The following is a 17,371-nucleotide window of genomic DNA, read 5'->3' as shown; positions in this document are numbered from 1 at the left end:
TCAGCTGGTCCTTTTGTGGCAGGGCTGAAATGCAGTGGAAATGTTTTTGGGGGATTAAATTCATTTTCATGGCAAAGAGGGACTTTGCAATTAATTGCAATTCATCTGATCACTCTTCATAACATTCTGGAGGATATGCAAATTGCCATCATAGAAACTGAGGCAGCAGACATTGTGAAAATTAATATTTGTGTCATTCTCAAAACTTTTGACCACGACTGTACACAATCCATGTCTCAATTGTCTGAAGGCTTAAAAATCCTTCTTTAATCTGTCTCCTCCCCTTCATCTACACTGATTGAAGTGGATTTAACAAGTGACATCAATAAGGGATTATAGCTTTCACCTGGATTCACCTGGTCAGTCTATGTCATGGAAAGAGCAGGTGTTCTTAATGTTTTGTACACTCACTGTATGTGTTTGTTGAATATGCTGTATTTTACAGGCTGTTTTTTCCTTGTATTTACTTCTAAATTACATGGTAAAATGGTAATTACACAACAATTACATGATTACTTTGGAAACTAAGATTCATAATACACACACCACTATGCAATATTTGTTTAGCTCTGGGAGGCTTTTTTCTTTGTACGTCACCGCCATATGTTCAGAAGCTGACTCTTAACTGAGACATTTTGCAGATTCGGCAGTCTATCCTTCAGAGAATGCCCCCATTGGTCACAACAGGGGGTACAACATGGTTCCCTTCTGGCCTCCAGTGACCCACGCTGAGATGTTTCTTGCAGCCCCTGAGAACCTTGGTTACTCCTACGAGGCTGAATGGCCAGGTGTGTATTGTCAATATAAATACAGGCTGAATGGCCAGGTGTGTATTGTCAATATAAATACGGGATGAATGGCCAGGTGTGTATTTTCAATATAAATACAGGCTGAATAGCCAGGTGTGTATTGTCAATATAAATATGGGCTGAATGGCCAGGTGTGTATTGACAATATAAATACATTATGGATATTTGTCTTATCTACTATGTATATAACAATGTGGTCCAAATCAAATCAAATGTTATTTGTCACATACACATGTTTAGCAGATGTTATTGCGGGTGTAGCGAAATGCTTGTGTTTCTAGCTCCAACAGTGCAGTATATCTAACATTTCACAACAATACACAAAATACACACAACCTAAAAGTAAAATAATGGAATTAAGTAATATATAAATATTAGAAATATTAGGATGAGCAATGTCGGAGTGGAATAGACTAAAATACAGTAGAATAGAATACAGTATATACATATGAGATGAGTAAAGCAAAAATATGTAAACATTATTAGAGTGACTAGTGTTCCATTATTAAAGTGGCCAGTGATTTCAAGTCTATGTATATGGGGCAGCAGCCTCTAAGGTGCAGGGTACGTAACCGGGTGGAAGCCGCCTAGTGATAGTTATTTAACAGTCTGATGGCCTTGTTATAGTACCGTTTCATGTAGTAACCAAAAAAGTGTTAAACAAATCAAAATATATTTTATATTTGAGATTCTTCAAATAGCCACCCTTTGCCTTGATGACAGCTATACACACTCTCGGATCTTCTCTCAACCGGCTTCACCTGGAATGCTTTTCCAACAGTCTTGAAGGACTTCCCACAAATGCTGATCACTTGTTGGCTGCCTTTCCTTCACTCTGCGGTCCGACTCATCCCAAACCATCTCAATTGGGTTGAGGTCGGGGATTGTGGAGGCCAGGTAATGTGATGCAGCGCTCCATTACTCTCATTCTTGGTAAAATAGCCCTTACACAGCCTGGGGGTGTGTTGGGTCATTGTCCTGTTGAAAAACAGATGATAGTCCCACTAAGCCCATACCAGATGGTTTGGTAGCCATCTGTGGTAGCCATGCTGGTTAAGTGTGCCTTAAATTCTAAATAAATCACAGACAGTGTCACCAGCAGTCCAAAGGACAATTTTCCACCAGTCTAATGTCCATTGCTCGTGTTTCTTGGCCCAAGCAAGTCTCTTCTTATTATTGGTATCTTTTAGTAGTGGTTTCTTTGCAGCAAATCGACCATGAAGGCCTGATTCACACAGTCTCCTCTGAACAGTTAATGTTGAGATGTGTCTGTTACTTGAACTCTGTGAAGCATTTATTTGGGCTGCAATTTCTGAGGCTGGTAACTCTAATGAACTTATCCTCTGCAACACAGCAGAGGTAACTCTGGGTCTTCCATTCCTGTGGTGGTCCTCGTGAGAGCCAGTTTCATCATAGTGCTTGATGGTTTTTGTGACTGCACTTGAAGAAACGTTCAAAGTTCTTGACTGACCTTCATGTCTTAAAGTAATGATGGACTGTTGTTTCTCTTTTATTATTTAAGCTGTTCTTGCCATAATATGGACTTGGTCTTTTACCAAATAGGGCTATCTTCTGTATACCACCCCGACCTTGTCACAACACAACTGATTGGATCAAACGCATTAAGAAGGAAAGAAATTCCACAAATTAACTTTTAACAAGGCACACCTGTTAATTGAAATGCATTCCAGGTGACTACCTCATGAAGCTGGTTGAGAGAATGCCTAGAGTGTGCAAAGCTGTCATCAAGGCAAAGGGTGGCTATTTGAAGAATCTCAAATATAAAATATATTTTGATTTGTTTAACACTTTTTTGGTTACTACATTTCATAATTTTGATGTCTTCACTATTATTCTACAATGTAGAAAGTAGTAAAAATAAAGAAAAACCCTTGAATGTGTAGGTGTGTCCAAACTTTTGACTGGTACTGTATGATGATGGACTGTCGTTTCTCTTTGCTTATTTGAGGTGTCCTTGCCATAATATGGCTTGGTATTTTACCAAATAGGCCTATCTTCTGTATACCCCCCTACCTTGTCACAACAGAACTGATTGGCTCAAACGCATTAAGAAGGAAAGAAATTCCACAAATTAACTTTTAAGAAGCCACAACTGTTAATTGAAATGCATTCCAGGTGACTACCTCATGAAGATGGTTGAGAGAATGCCAAGAGTATATATATATATATATATATATATATATATATATATATATATTGTTTTTGTTTTGTTTTTTTAACCATGGTTAGAGTCCATCTGTCTGTCTGTATCTGTCTGTCTGTGACTCTTTGCTAGTGTCACATTCCATATAATTACAAATGTAACTGTTATAAATCTTGTCTCCTCGCTATAGCTGCTCCTTTCACTTTGACCGAGATCATCACCATTGCCATCGTGGCGGCCCTGGTCATCGTGGCTGTAATCTATGCTTCCACCGCATGTGTTGTGAGCGCCCGCTCCTACAGCAATCTGGAGGGCTGCCAGCCCCTGCTGGGTGAACAGTACCAACGCTATGACGACGACAAAAGCCAATCCGGGGTCTGAGCCGAATGTGAAACCACAGGGTCATGTTCATTAGGGCGCAACAGACAATGTGTAGTCCCTCCCTGTTTTTGTCAGTTTTCTTTTGTTTAGTGCCTGATCCAGGCTTAGCTGAGTGTCACATATTTCCATACTTTTGTTTTGTTTGCAGCTATGTAATTAGATTACAAAATCATGTTTTCATCATTTCAATTTGAGTTTCGAATGCCGTATAATATGCGTCACAAACTGTATTCCGGGAGTGGCCAAATGTTGGCGATGGAGGGTGGCAGTGTGAGTAGAATTAGGTGCGTTAATGCTGGTCGGGAACAAAAACCTGCACAATGCAGCCCGTCCTCTCATGGCCAAGTTTTACCACAACTGATGTAGTCCATAATATGGAATCTAATTGACCCTATTACCAATTCTACTATTAGTTACATTACTTTGACCTATATAACTATAGATTATGAGTATAACAATGATGTGTAAACATATTTCAATTTATTTGAATCCTTTTGGTTCAAAATTGAACTTCTTTTTAAATCCATAGAAAATATGAGGTGATTAAACAAAATAAAATATTAAGTATTTGTCTTGCATTATTATAATTTCTGCAACAATTGTGGAGTGTAATGTCATGCATAAGCACTCTCCTTATATAGAATTGTATATAATAGAAAAAACAACAGGATCATATCTAAAAAGTTGTATAGCCTACTTTGCCACTTTGGCATGGGTCCTCAGATCCTCAAACGGTTCTACAGCTGCACCATCGAGAGCATCCTGACCGGTTGCATCACTGCCTGGTATGGCAACTGCTCAGCCTCCGACCACAAGGCACTACAGAGGGTAGTGCGTACGGCCCAGTGCATCACTGGGGCCAAGCTTCCTGCCATCCAAAACCTCAATACCAGGCGGTGTCAGAGGAAGGCCCTAAAAATTGTCAAAGACTCCAGCCACCCTAGTCATAGACTGTTCTCTCTGCTACCGCACGGCAAGCGGTACCGGAGCGCCAAGTCTAGGTCCAAGAGGCTTCTAAACAGCTTCTACCCCCAAGCCATAAGACTCCTGAACATCTAATCAAATGGCTACACAGACTTCTACCCCCCTCTTTTACGCTGCTGCTACTCTATGTTTATTATCTATGCATAGTCACTTTAATAACTCTACCTACATGTACATATTACCTCAATTACCTCGACTAACCGGTTTGACTCGGTACCGGTACCCCCTGTATATAGCCTCGCTATTGTTATTTTTACTGCTGCTCTATAATTATTTGTTACTTTTATTTCATATTATTTTATATTGTATTTGTTGTGATTTTTGTTCGTATTCTTTCGTAAAACTGCATTGTTGGTTAAGGGCTTGTAAGTAAGCATTTCACTGTAAGGTCTACACCTGTTGTATTCGGCACATGTGACAAATAAAATTTGATTTGATTTGGTGTAAGTAATGCAAATTCTCATTAATTGCCACAAGGTGGTAGAAGTGAAGTGGAATACAACTTGAACAAAGTAGTGAGGGAGAGGACATGGTCAATCAAGGCAAAATGTGTTGCTTTGAATACATATATGATCATTAATTAGATTTTATATTTACAATTTAGTCATTTAGCAGACGATCTCATCCAGAGTGATTTACAGTAGTGAGTGCATACATTTTAAATCTTTTTTCGTAGATCAAACTTAGGTTAATTTGTTTGCTTTAAAGTAGTTCAAGATTGCTTTTAAAAATATATTGATTTAATTACGCAAGTATAATACAACTGTACCCTAATAATAATGTAGCCTACAACTATGCAAATAGGCTATAGGCCTAGGCGCCACGACATTGGTTTGAATTAAAATACATTCAGCACGAAAGACCGCTTACTGTAGCCTACGAAAGACTTCTTCCTGCAACCTACTTTGCTGACATAAAATGTCAATTTAATCGTTTGTATGATTGAACTGATGATTAGTAAATGACTGTGCACAATAAGCCAAAACATATGCTATGACAATTGCCTTATGATTACAGCAAACAGGCGTGGTTTCAAAGTCCCACCTGTCTGGGGTCATAAGCTCCATTTGGGTGTCTGTGGCTGTAATCCAACTGTGCTGCTCGACAATTGTTTCAGTGGACACGACTGACACCGGCGAACGGGACTTCCAAAACTAAAATAGTTCATGGATGAGTGTAGTGGCTTTGCAGTAGGCATAATAACGGGATATGTATCTATTTTGTTGTGGATTACACTCTATATTTTGAATTGGTGAGAAGAATTGGATGGGGCAACTTTGTTTTTTAATTACTTTTCTCTGCAACTGTGCGCCAATAGATATATAGAGGACGCTTTCAACATCGGATCTCAGACCATTCTAACCCATTCATAGACGCTTAACTACCTACGGATAAGAACGGTTTTTGAGCGCTAAGACCATCAAGGCTATGGACGTGAAGTCAGTGGGAGTCGTCAAGCCACTGAACCCTATAATTTGCTCTCTCGGTTTTTCCTATTGCACATAGTGAAAAACGTAGCATATATATATATATATATATATATATATATATTTATATATATATTCGTTTATAGGCCTAGTCTTACTGTAATTCTACCATGGACGGGGACCACGTCTTACGCGATTTTAAAGATATTGAGACAAAGTTGGGTCGCAAAGTTCCTGAAAGTCTCATTCGTTCCCTTGCAGGAGGAAATAACCATCACGACAAACATGAGGATACGAAAACGGCGACACCGAAAAACCAGTCGAACTCTGCTGACTTGAAACGACTGGAGAGCAAGATGTTATTTTTGAAACAGGAAATGGTAAGTGGTTGCCTTAAAGATGCGTCTGTCCCTGTCGGTTTGGGTCAGTGAGTTGCTTCAAACCACAGGAGGTTGGTGGCACCTTAATTGGGGAGGACGGGCTCGTGGTAATGGCTGGAGCAGAATTAGTGGAATGGTATCAAATACATGAAACACATGGTTTTCATGTGTTTTATGCCATTCCATTGGCTCCGTTCCAGCATTTATTATGAGCCATCCTCCCCTCACCAGCCTCCTGTGTTTCATACAGTAAGCCTTTGATAATGTTTCTTGAATACTGAAGCAGACATCCAAAACGGGTACTGTTGCAATTCAACCAGGCTTTTTCAAGTCAGTTCACTTCTTTTTCAAAACCTTTCTGTATATTCAGTGGTGCATTGCATTAAGTGCAATTTACCCAAGGCCCGCAGTGACTGGTCTGGAGCGTGAAGTCACCAGCTCTGCTGGTCGGCTACTGCGTAGCAACTAATGATGTATATAAACCCTGGATTTCGGATGCTATGTATTGGCCATTGAGAAGCTCTGAAGCCACCGGTCAGCACACAGTAGGAACAGTCCTCCATAGGAACCAATGGAATTCTACAGTATTTCAAGGACAAAATTACATTTATTTAAGTATTGTGTTGTTGTAGTGGGGACAGTAACATTAGTAATCCCAAAGAATTATACTTTAAGGAAAAAAATATATATATATTATTTCATTTTTTATTTGTATGTTTAGCTCACATAATATAATTTAAAATAATACATTAAAGTGTCTGTAATAGAATAAATATGGCAAAAACAAATGTAGAATGTAAATGCATTTCTATAGCTTCCAAAATATTTTTAACAATGGTGAGGGAGTGCCAAGATGGAGGCATGGTGGCTTCAACACAGCACCCCCTACAAGTCATCTAGTGTATATATAAATCATTGGTAGAAGCCCTGGTCTTCCTTAGAAAGCATATGGAAAGGTCAAAAAATATAAATAATAGATGGCCACTTTGGGCTCTAAAATTAGTTCTATCCCCACGGTGAATTATTCCGCAACAAATCCAGATATTTAATTAAATAGTGATCCATTAGACTACTACATTTGTCTTCACACAGGACCATGTGCTGACACAGACCAGTCACTCACACCGTCATGAACACTCTTTGCACGTGTATCTAAGGGGGTGTGGTGTGCATCAAGCAGCTGTTGGATTGAATCTCTCAGGCAGGATGAAAACGACTACATCGACCATGATCCTTTGCTAGTTATGGCCACTTTAACCATGATTTCACCTTAGAGAATTTTTGCCATTCAGCCCCATTCAACAATATGGCGTGCTTCAAATTCTAATACTTCCGGCTTTCATGCGCCATCAGGAGTTTTCCATAGGAATACGTGGATTCGTCAGCGCTATCACTATCTACTGGTTTTAATATCTATGAATTTACCCAAGCTAACAAAATAGCTTTTAGCTGTAGTAGTCTGGTTGTTGTCCAAGGTTATTGCAGCTGTTTTATTTAGGCTATATTGAAAGTTTACTGACCTGTGATATCTTAATTCAACATGTTATGCAATAACTTACAGATGCCTGATGGCAATCCAACTTTATTGCTCTTGTGTTCATAGGCTATACTTTTGCCTTCTCAGAAGTTTATGGATGACTTATAATGCTGATCTTAAGGCAATGGAGATATACTGTATAAAATGTTAGCCCATTCATAGACGCTAACTACCTTTAGCGCCTATTGATGGTAGTATCTTCTGGCTGGGGGAGTTTTGTTAAGAGCCCTGACACTTGCTCTAAACGTTAACACGCATCACTTGCGGTACGGTTTTGGAAACATAAGGAACGTATCTTTCATATCAGTGAGAAATATATATACAGTGCATTCGGAAAGTATTCAGACCCCTTCCCTTTTTCCACATTTTGTTATGTTACAGCCTTATTCTAAAATTTATTAATTAAAACATGTTCCTCATCAATCTACACACAATACCCCATAATGACAAACAAAAACAGGTTTTTATACATTTTTGCAAATGTATAAAAATATAAAACAGAAATATCTTATTTACATAAGTATTCAGTCCCTTTGCTATGAGACTCGAAGTTGAGCTCAGGTGCATCCTGTTTCCATTGATCATCCTTGAGATGTTTCTACAACTTGATTGGAGTCCACCTGTGCAAATTCAATTGACTGGACATGATTTGGAAAGGCACCTGTCTATATAAGGTCCCACAGTTAACAGTGCATGTCAGAGCAAAAAACATGCCATGAGGTCGAAGGAATTGTCTGTAGAGCTCTGAGACAGGATTATGTCGAGGCACAGATCTGGGGAATGGTACCAAAACATTTCTGCAGCATTGAAGGTCCCAAAGAACACAGTGGCCTCCATCATTCTTAAATGGAAGAAGTTCGGAACCACCAAGACTCTTCCTAGCGCTGGCCGCCCGGCCAAATTGAGCAATTGGGGGAGAAGGGCCTAGGTCAGGGTGGTGACCAAGAACCCGATGGTCACTCTGACAGAGCTCCAGAGTTCCTCTGTGGAGATGGGCGAACCTTCCAGAAGGACAACCATCTTTTCAGCACTCCACCAATCAGGCCTTTATGGTAGAGTGGCCAGACGGAAGCCACTCCTCAGTAAAAGGCACATGACAGCCCGCTTGGAGTTTGCCAAAAGGCACCTAAAGGACTCTCAGACCATGAGAAACAAGATTCTCTGGTCTGATGAAACCAAGATTGAACTCTTTGGCCTGAATGCCAAGCGTCACGTCTGGAGGAAACGTCGCATGATCTCTACGGTGAAGCATGGTGGTGGCAGCATCATGCTGTGGGAATGTTTTTCAGCGGCAGGGACTGGGAGACTAGTCAGGGTCGAGGGAAAGATGTACTGAGCAAAGTACAGAGAGATCCTTGATGAAAATCTGCTCCAGAGCGCTCAGGATCTCAGACTGGGGCGAAGGTTCACCATCCAACAGGACAACAACCCTAAGCACACAGCCAAGACAACGCAGGAGAGGCTTCGGGACAAGTCTGAATGTCCTTGAGTGGCCTAGCCAGAGCTCGGACTTGAACCCGATCGAACATCTCCCATCCAACCTGACAGAGCTTGAGAGGATCTGCAGAGAAGAATGGGAGCAACTCCCCAAATACAGGTGTGCCAAGCTTGTAGCGTCATACCCAAGAAGACTCGAGGCTGTAATCGCTACCAAAGGTGCTTCAACAAAGTACTGAGTAAAGGGTCTGAATACTTATGTAAATGTGTTATTTTTGCTTTGTCATTATGGGGTATTGTGTGTAGATTGATGAGGGCAAAAAAGTTTTCATCCATTTTAGAATAAGGCTGTAGCTTAACAAAATGTGAAAAAAGTCAAGGGGTGTGAATACTTTCCGAATGCACTGTAAGACAGCAAGAGTACTCTGCTGTGTTCCCTCCTCCCTACTATAGTGAATGGCACATTTGGGCCATCTAAGGCTTTTGTGCTGTTGTCACCTCTTACAATCAGAACTTAATCTTTAATCCAATCAAGCTGCTTTTCTCTTGGCCAACTGGCTGTTTCACTTCACAATAGTCCACCACAGTGGACGCATCATAATACCCATAAAAACACAGAAATGGTTCCAATGGTTTTTCCGCCATTCATTTTTCACATCGTGAATTTTACAAAAAAATGTGTTTGTTTGGTGCAGTCTTACCTTGGTGTGACGGTATAATAGCTGTGTAATTCTCTCTCGGACAGGTGAGTTTTATCAATATATTCGCCTCAATTTTCTCAAAAAAATTCACAATGCTAAATATTGATAAAAGTGACCTTGTCCGAGAGATTTGCGCATTCATCAAAACGTCACGCCAGGGTAAGCCTAGACGAAACACAGACCTTATATGAAGTAGTCCTAGATGGAAAAATGAATGGTGAAAAAAACGATTGGAACCATTTCCGGTTTTTATGACTCATACGGTGGTACTCAATAGACTACCAGTTGTCTGTATCCATGTCATCTTGTGTATTCCTCCACAAATATTTCATTCAAATACTGTATATTGTTATAACATAGGTATATTAACATTTTGTAAAAAAAAAAAAAAAAAAAATGCCTATAACTCCCATTTTAGACAAAAGCCCAGAATAATCTGACTTGTTTTAAATAGAGTTCAGAAAATATCTTAAACTTAATTCTTGTAAGTATTGTTGGAGGGCGGGTAAATCAATAAAGATGAATATAAATGACTAACAAACAAAAAATCAAGCAGCAGTAAATCACATTAGCTAGACCCATGTTGTGATTCACCACCCCATTCGAACCAACTTTAATTGACACTGCTAATACTGTTGTAAAATTCCGCTATGCTCCGGCTCAACGTGTGTGCACACATAAAGGACGGGTTATATCCGCAAAGCAAACACTGGCAGAATTATGAGCTAAACGGGGCCTGTCACGATCCACTCCCAAGAAAGGGCTCTGTTTTATAAAGCCAGTTGTCCGGAACATTGTATCAGCTTTGTCAGCCACCATCTGGCGTAATGCTTTTTGACTGCTGCCACTGACTGTCCATTGGCGTAAACAGCTGGCTATTTGTCGCTGGTAGCCTGGGGGAATCTTTCTGAATGAGACCATAGGCTACCTCCCCCCACCCCTACTCTATGGGGATTGTCATGGTGCGGTGGTAAATCAATGGTGGTACTGTATAGGCATCTAGGTGAGAATGTCCTTCTATGCGCTATGCAGTCACAGACCAAGCTGTTACATGACAAGGATGGAAAGATCTCCTGTGGCATGCTGTTCTGTCTTTGTCTACATGTCACTTCCAAAGAGTAGAGTGGTGTCTTTACTATCCCCCAGGGGCAATTTGATGTTCACCATTACTTTGCCAATGCAAAAGACATGCTGGTGTTGGCTTCTCACTAAAATTGAATAGGAAAGCATTGTATCTAAAAAACTAATACGATTGTAGGCCTACTTGTTGGAAGTGTGTTATTGTGTGACTTTATAATACATGTAAAAATGTGGGTTTCAAGTTGTCCAGTTTCTAGTCCAAATCTATAATGACAAAGGCCTAAAATGCATCTCCTTTTCACACCAAACGCAGGCCCACCTCCGTGCCATCGATGTCAAGCTGATGCAGCAGCTGATGTCCATCAACGACGGCATCGAATCCATCAAATGGGTGATGGACGACAAGGAGGGAATAGCCAGTCGTGAAAGCAGCCTGACAGGCAGCCTGTACAGCCTATCAGACAGCCAGGACGACACCTCTTCACGCGGCAGCTTCATCAGTCTGCACGACGGACACAGCGATGGATTGGACGGGATATCCGTGGGCAGCTATCTGGATACGTTGGATGAGTTAGCAGAAGACCTTCCAGAACACCGTTCTCCAACGGACCTTGATCTTTTCTCTGATAAACCCGTTATAGAGGACGAGACTTTCAGCAAGCCAACAATGCGACTCAGAGTGGACTCCGATGAGTACTACTGCTTTGGATAGTGCTGCGTGGCTATGGGAATAATACCAACGCAGACAAAGACCAGAGGGTTATTTCACCTAGAGTTGTCAAGAGTTCAAATTCTAATAAAATCAAATACAGTTGGCATGGTAACTTTGATAACATTTTAAAATGATGAACTAGGACTTCAACTGGTTGAAATTTGAGTAGTTTAGAAATGTTTCATAAGGTGTCTTGTTCATTGAGCTTGCTGTGTGAAATATAGAAGATGGATGTGTTCCCTTGATGATCAACGTTATTTTCCTGCTGCTAAGTGTTCTAGGGTGATGTCACAGTGACATTTAAGTGGTTTTACAAGGGGCAACTTCTCACAGTTGTGCTATTTTGTATCTTAAAACCAAATTTATTTTTGTCTGACGCATTTACACCTCACTAAACCTTAGCCACTTGTCCCTTCACCAAAACAAGAAAGGACGAGCTTTAAACATAATTAGGAATTCAATTGTTGTACTGATAGGAGGTTAAAGGTGCAATTTGTAAGTTATCTGCCCCAACAAGATGAACTACAACCACAATCAACCTAAAACAAAAATAAAACAAAGAAAAAATAATGCTAAGTAGTGCACCCTTTTCCTCCCAATCTTTGGTGTTGCTTGCGAGTGCTCTCCAGGAGCGGTGGAGGCCACTATTTTATACAGAAAATCGAACTTACGAATTGCACCTTTTAATAATAATGTTGTTGTTTGTTTAATTTTTTATGACACAGCTCACTTGGCAAAAGTTTGATGAATTTTTCTGTATTTTCATTCAGTGCACTCTGACTGTACTCCAAATAATCTGATACCTCAGTGTCTTGTTTCCCTTTTCACTTAGATACCATGTCTTTGGTTAGCCGTTCATCCATCTGAACTAAAGTAATGTAGTATATAAGGAATTAGTGGTAATTTGGAGCATTAGTGGTTCCATGCTGAGACATCAGCTGGACTGGTTTAGTGGGGCAGAAATACTACATTTCCTTCAGGTTGTAGCATCCAAGTGCAATTTGCTACCATGCCAAATCCTTTGCATCACTGTATTTCAGCTCCTCCACAACATATGGAAGCACATAGCTATCAAAATAAAAAATTGATTTTGACAGCTACAGTGGGGAGAACAAGTATTTGATACACTGCCAATTTTTCAGGTTTTCCTACTTACAAAGCATGTAGAGGTCTGTAATTTTTATCATAGGTACACTTCAACTGTGAGAGACGGAATCTAAAACAAAAATCCAGAAAATCACATTGTATGATTTTTAAGTAATTAATTTGCATTTTATCACCTACCAACCAGTAAGACTTCCGGCTCTCACAGACCTGTTAGTTTTTCTTTAAGAAGCCCACCTGTTCTCCACTCATTACCTGTATTAACTGCAACTGTTTGAACTCGTTACCTGTATAAAAGACACCTGTCCACACACTCAATCAAACAGACTCCAACCTCTCCACAATGGCCAAGACCAGAGAGCTGTGTAAGGACATCAGGGATAAAATTGTAGACCTGCACAAGGCTGGGATAGGCTACAGGACAATAGGCAAGCAGCTTGGTGAGAAGGCAACAACTGTTGGCGCAATTATTAGAAAATGGAAGAAGTTCAAGATGACGATCAATCACCCTCAGTCTGGGGCTCCATGCAAGATCTCACCTCATGGGGCATCAATGATCATGAGGAAGGTGAGGGATCAGCCCAGAACTACACGGCAGGACCTGGTCAATGACCTGAAGAGAGCTGGGACCACAGTCTCAAAGAAAACCATTAGTAACACACTACGCCGTCATGGATAAAAATCCTGCAGCGCACGCAAGGTCTCCCTGCTCAAGCCAGCGCATGTCCAGGCCTGTCTGAACTTTGCCAATGACCTGTGTGGTCTGATGAGACAAAAATAGAGCTTTTTGGTCTAAACTCCACTCGCCGTGTTTGGAGGAAGAAGAAGGATGAGTACAACCCCAAGAACACCATCCCAACCGTGAAGCATGGAGGTGGAAACATCAGTCTTTGGGGATGCTTTTCTGCAAAGGGTACAGGACGACTGCACCGTATTGAGGGGAGGATGGATGGGGCCATGTATCGCGAGATCTTGGCCAACAACCTCCTTCCCTCAGTAAGAGCATTGAAGATGGGTCGTGGCTGGGTCTTCCAGCATGACAACGACCCGAAACACACAGCCAGGGCAACTAATGAGTGTCTCCGTAAGAAGCATCTCAAGGTCCTGGAGTGGCCTAGCCAGTCTCCAGACCTGAACCCAATAGAAAATCTTTGGAGGGAGCTGAAAGTCCGTATTGCCCAGCGACAGCCCCGAAACCTCAAGGATCTGGAGAAGGTCTGTATGGAGGAGTGGGCCAAAATCCCTGCTGCAGTGTGTGCAAACCTGGTCAAGACCTACAGGAAACGTATGATCTCTGTAATTGCAAACAAAGGTTTCTGTACCAAATATAAAGTTCTGCTTTTCTGATGTATCAAATACTTATGTCATGCAATAAAATGCAAATGAATTACTTAAAAATCATACTATGTGATTTTCTGGATTTTTGTTTTAGATTCCGGCTCTCACAGTTGAAGTGTACCTATGATAAAAATTACAAACCTCTACATGCTTTGTAAGTAGGAAAACCTGCAAAATCGGCAGTGTATCAAATACTTGTTCTCCCCACTGTATGTGCTTACATGTTAAACATTGGACATGTACTTTACTCTTTCTTACTTTTTTTATTTAGACAGATGGCAGTCAACATTGCCATGCCCAGGTCAACAATGTCATGATTTTACTATTTTTGTTTTGTTTTACCACAAGAGATTAATTGCAAACCAGTTCCTAAGTGGAAATCTTGAAGTTCACAACACTTGATTAATTGAATTACTAGATGGTATTTTTTGGTTACGTTTAATAACTGAATTTTGAGCTAGTCAACACGTTAATTACTGGTAACTGACAAAGTTAAGTACAAAAGTAATGCCATTTAATTTCTGTACAAAGATGATTTAGCTTTAAATTCCACTTTCTGTGTCTATTCACATTACCTGTGTGTTGTGCTTTCATGTTGCCTTCTTTTTAACAATGTAATTTATTGTTTTTATTGGTGTTGTTGAAAGGTCTGTTGAGGAAAAGAAATAATATATTGTGATTTTCTTCTTTCTCAGTTTCTGTGTACTGTTAGTTTAATCTACACACAACCTAACACACACACACCCACCCACACATACACCCCCCCCATTTTGACTCCATTTTGGATTATTTAGTAAGACCACAGAAGCGCTCATATGCACATTTTTATGCTGAGGCAATCTGGCTCCATTTTTGGCAGACTAGTGAAGTTCCAACATGTGGTAGTTTGAGCAATGTACCATGGAAAATAGTGCTCAGTTAGGGCTAGATTCTATCAGATTCTCGCTAGCCGACACCGCCAAAACAACCGCTATGACAGCGTTAGAGCTGTCAATTCCACAAGTGGCTCCCGGCATTATAGCTTAAGTGGACATTGCCATTAGCTGCATGGAATCGCATTAAGAGAAATCCCATGCAGCCTTGTTCAAACTCTGGAATGTGAGATGTAATCTACACCTCGATTAGGCTGATAGAAATCCCCCTTATTTTGTTTAATGATTTTCAATTTGAGCATCATTATTTCTATATAGCCTACTCTTTCTCGTTCTGAACTTCTAACGCGAGTGGGATGGGTGTGGCTTTGTGACAATGATCACAAGAGCAGCTGCTTACGGATTGGACAGCTCCAACTCAGTAACACTTCCGACACCGCCAAAACATCAGCTAGGCGGGTGTAGGCTATTGCCGGTTAACGCTTGATCTGATTAAATCTAGGCCTTACTTGGAAAAACCACAAAGCAAAGAGGGTCAAAATATTATAGTCGGATCATGTAAATCGAAACAAATGTTTGTCAGAGAGAAGACGGAAACAGAAAATAAATGCTAACCACAGTGTTTTTTTCATGTCCATTTTAATTATTCTCACAGGCTTCTACAGGGATAAGTGCATTTCAAGACTGGAGTGTACATAGGGACTGTCATTATTGGAAAGCAGAGGCCCTTGTGGTACAACGAGCAGCCCAAGGACATTCCTCTCCAGTTCTCTATATAACTTTGCATACTATATCACTTCTCACTTTATTTTTGCATAAATGCCAAACTACATGTTTTCCTTAGCATTGGAGGTGCAGAGAATCACCATATAAACTGAAAAGGAAATGCATTGAATTGTTATTAATCGCTGCATAAGGATTGGGATGAAAGTGTATGAATTACATTATATCTCAGTCAATACCACAAGGATTTGTATTTATTTAGCTGCAGCAAAGTAAATGCCTTGTGTGCTAAATTGTTGGGTGTCAAACGTATTGGTCACATACTGTTTATCACTGTTAATATAGCTCTTTCACCTTTTTCAGCCTCACACCATATTGTCTGAAACCACACTGTACTTGCGTTAAGAAAGGGTCAAATTGAGCATACTGTTGATTCCCCTAACTAATTATCCAACTCATTTCCCTAACTAATACACCTTTCAAACCAAGACGTTTTTCTGCCAACTTTAGCATCCCACCAGCTTTTAGTCTACTTTTCTTTATATCTGAAAGGTATTGCAGACAACAAAACCTGTACTTTTACTTTCGCCAACCGATTGCGGTAATGTCAACCCCTCAGTATAAACATCACCTTTCATCTTACCATCTTTGGCACACATTAAATCATGAACATTCTATTGTTGTTGTCAGACATCAAACTTGTTCTTTTCATTATGAAAAAGTATAAACAAAATGGCAGTCTGCATGACATCGCAGCAGCCTGGTCCAAATAGCAAAATCACCTGCTCTATTTTTTGCACAAAGAAACCCATCCATTTAAAAATGTACTTAGGATATGCCAATCTTTCAAGCCAGGCAACTAAAAGCAACTTTCTAAAGACAATGTTTTGGTTTGTTGCTAACGTTAGCTTGTTAGCTAGCTAACTATCTAGCGTAGCTGGCTAGCGAGCTCATAAAATTACCAGAACCTATCTGACAACAGTTTGAGTTTAACTGTAGCCAACTTTCTATTCACAATAACAGGAAAATTAACACAAGTTAATTATTTGCTAATTATTTATAAGTATGGTGAGCTGCTAACTTACTGTTGTAAATGTGAAGAAATTAAAGCACTGTCAAGTCAGGTTACCATGACAACGAGCGCAACAATGAGGTCAAAGTTAAAGCTTGTTGGTGAAACCATACAGGAGAGGAAGTACAGAACCAACGACGCTAGACGGAGAGGAATATGTTTAAGCAAAAGGCAGTTTATTAAACACAGAGATAGCTGGTACTGCTCGAGCTACATGCATGGGATCCTGCTAATTAACATGCATGGACCTAATCATATGCCACGCTAATGGTGTCAGCTGAGAAGGATCAAAAACAGAGTTTACAGCATTACTTTATACAATGCAACATAAAGAAAGGGGTCCTTCTTCTAGTCCTTTGATTGGTTCCCGAGGCGTAGGAGGCGGGTCTGAAGGGAGTGCAGTTTGTGTGTGTGCGTAACTCGTGAGGCATGAGGATGAGTGTGCGTATGCATGGAGATGTGTGTGTGAATGTGTGTATGTTCTCAAAGGAAAGTCTCGTGGGGAGCAACCAGATTGTGGCCTGTGGCGTGGGTGTTGTCCTTGAGAAGATATTGGCTCTGTCCATTGTTCTTGCATAGGAACAGCATTGATTGAAAACAAGCTCCTAACATTAAAATGGGTCATGCACAAGATTTTAGTCAGACCAAGC

At 40.4% G+C, this 17,371-nt stretch overlaps 2 protein-coding genes across 2 annotated transcripts in view; both read left to right on the top strand.

The window, feature by feature from the left end:
- LOC121554582 (5,6-dihydroxyindole-2-carboxylic acid oxidase-like) overlaps positions 1-4,129 on the top strand; it is a 28,366-nt gene extending 24,237 nt beyond the window's left edge. Inside the window, exons 6-7 of the mRNA XM_041868207.1 lie at positions 642-788; positions 3,164-4,129. Of these exons, the coding sequence (XP_041724141.1) occupies positions 642-788; positions 3,164-3,354 (338 nt within the window). The 3' untranslated portion in view covers positions 3,355-4,129. The remainder of the gene's footprint in view (positions 1-641; positions 789-3,163) is intronic.
- A 1,746-nt stretch (positions 4,130-5,875) lies between these two features.
- LOC121554393 (leucine rich adaptor protein 1-like) lies at positions 5,876-12,776 on the top strand. The gene is made up of 2 exons (XM_041867962.2): positions 5,876-6,145; positions 11,214-12,776. The coding sequence occupies exons 1-2, from the start codon at positions 5,936-5,938 to the stop codon at positions 11,610-11,612; spliced, it is 609 nt and encodes a 202-aa protein (XP_041723896.1). The 5' UTR covers positions 5,876-5,935; the 3' UTR covers positions 11,613-12,776.
- The last annotated feature ends 4,595 nt before the right edge of the window (positions 12,777-17,371 follow it).

Source organism: Coregonus clupeaformis, chromosome 39 (assembly GCF_020615455.1).
Source record: "Coregonus clupeaformis isolate EN_2021a chromosome 39, ASM2061545v1, whole genome shotgun sequence".
Lineage (NCBI taxonomy): Eukaryota > Metazoa > Chordata > Actinopteri > Salmoniformes > Salmonidae > Coregonus > Coregonus clupeaformis.
Note: the sequence above shows the minus strand (reverse complement) of the source record. Positions and strands in the feature narration are given on the sequence as shown.

Coding starts and splice junctions, on each gene's coding strand:
- LOC121554393 (XM_041867962.2), top strand. CDS start 5,936: ATGGACGGGGACCACGTCTTACGCGATTTTAAAGATATTGAGACAAAG. Junction 6,146..11,213: donor TATTTTTGAAACAGGAAATG/GTAAGTGGTTGC, acceptor CACCAAACGCAG/GCCCACCTCCGTGCCATCGA.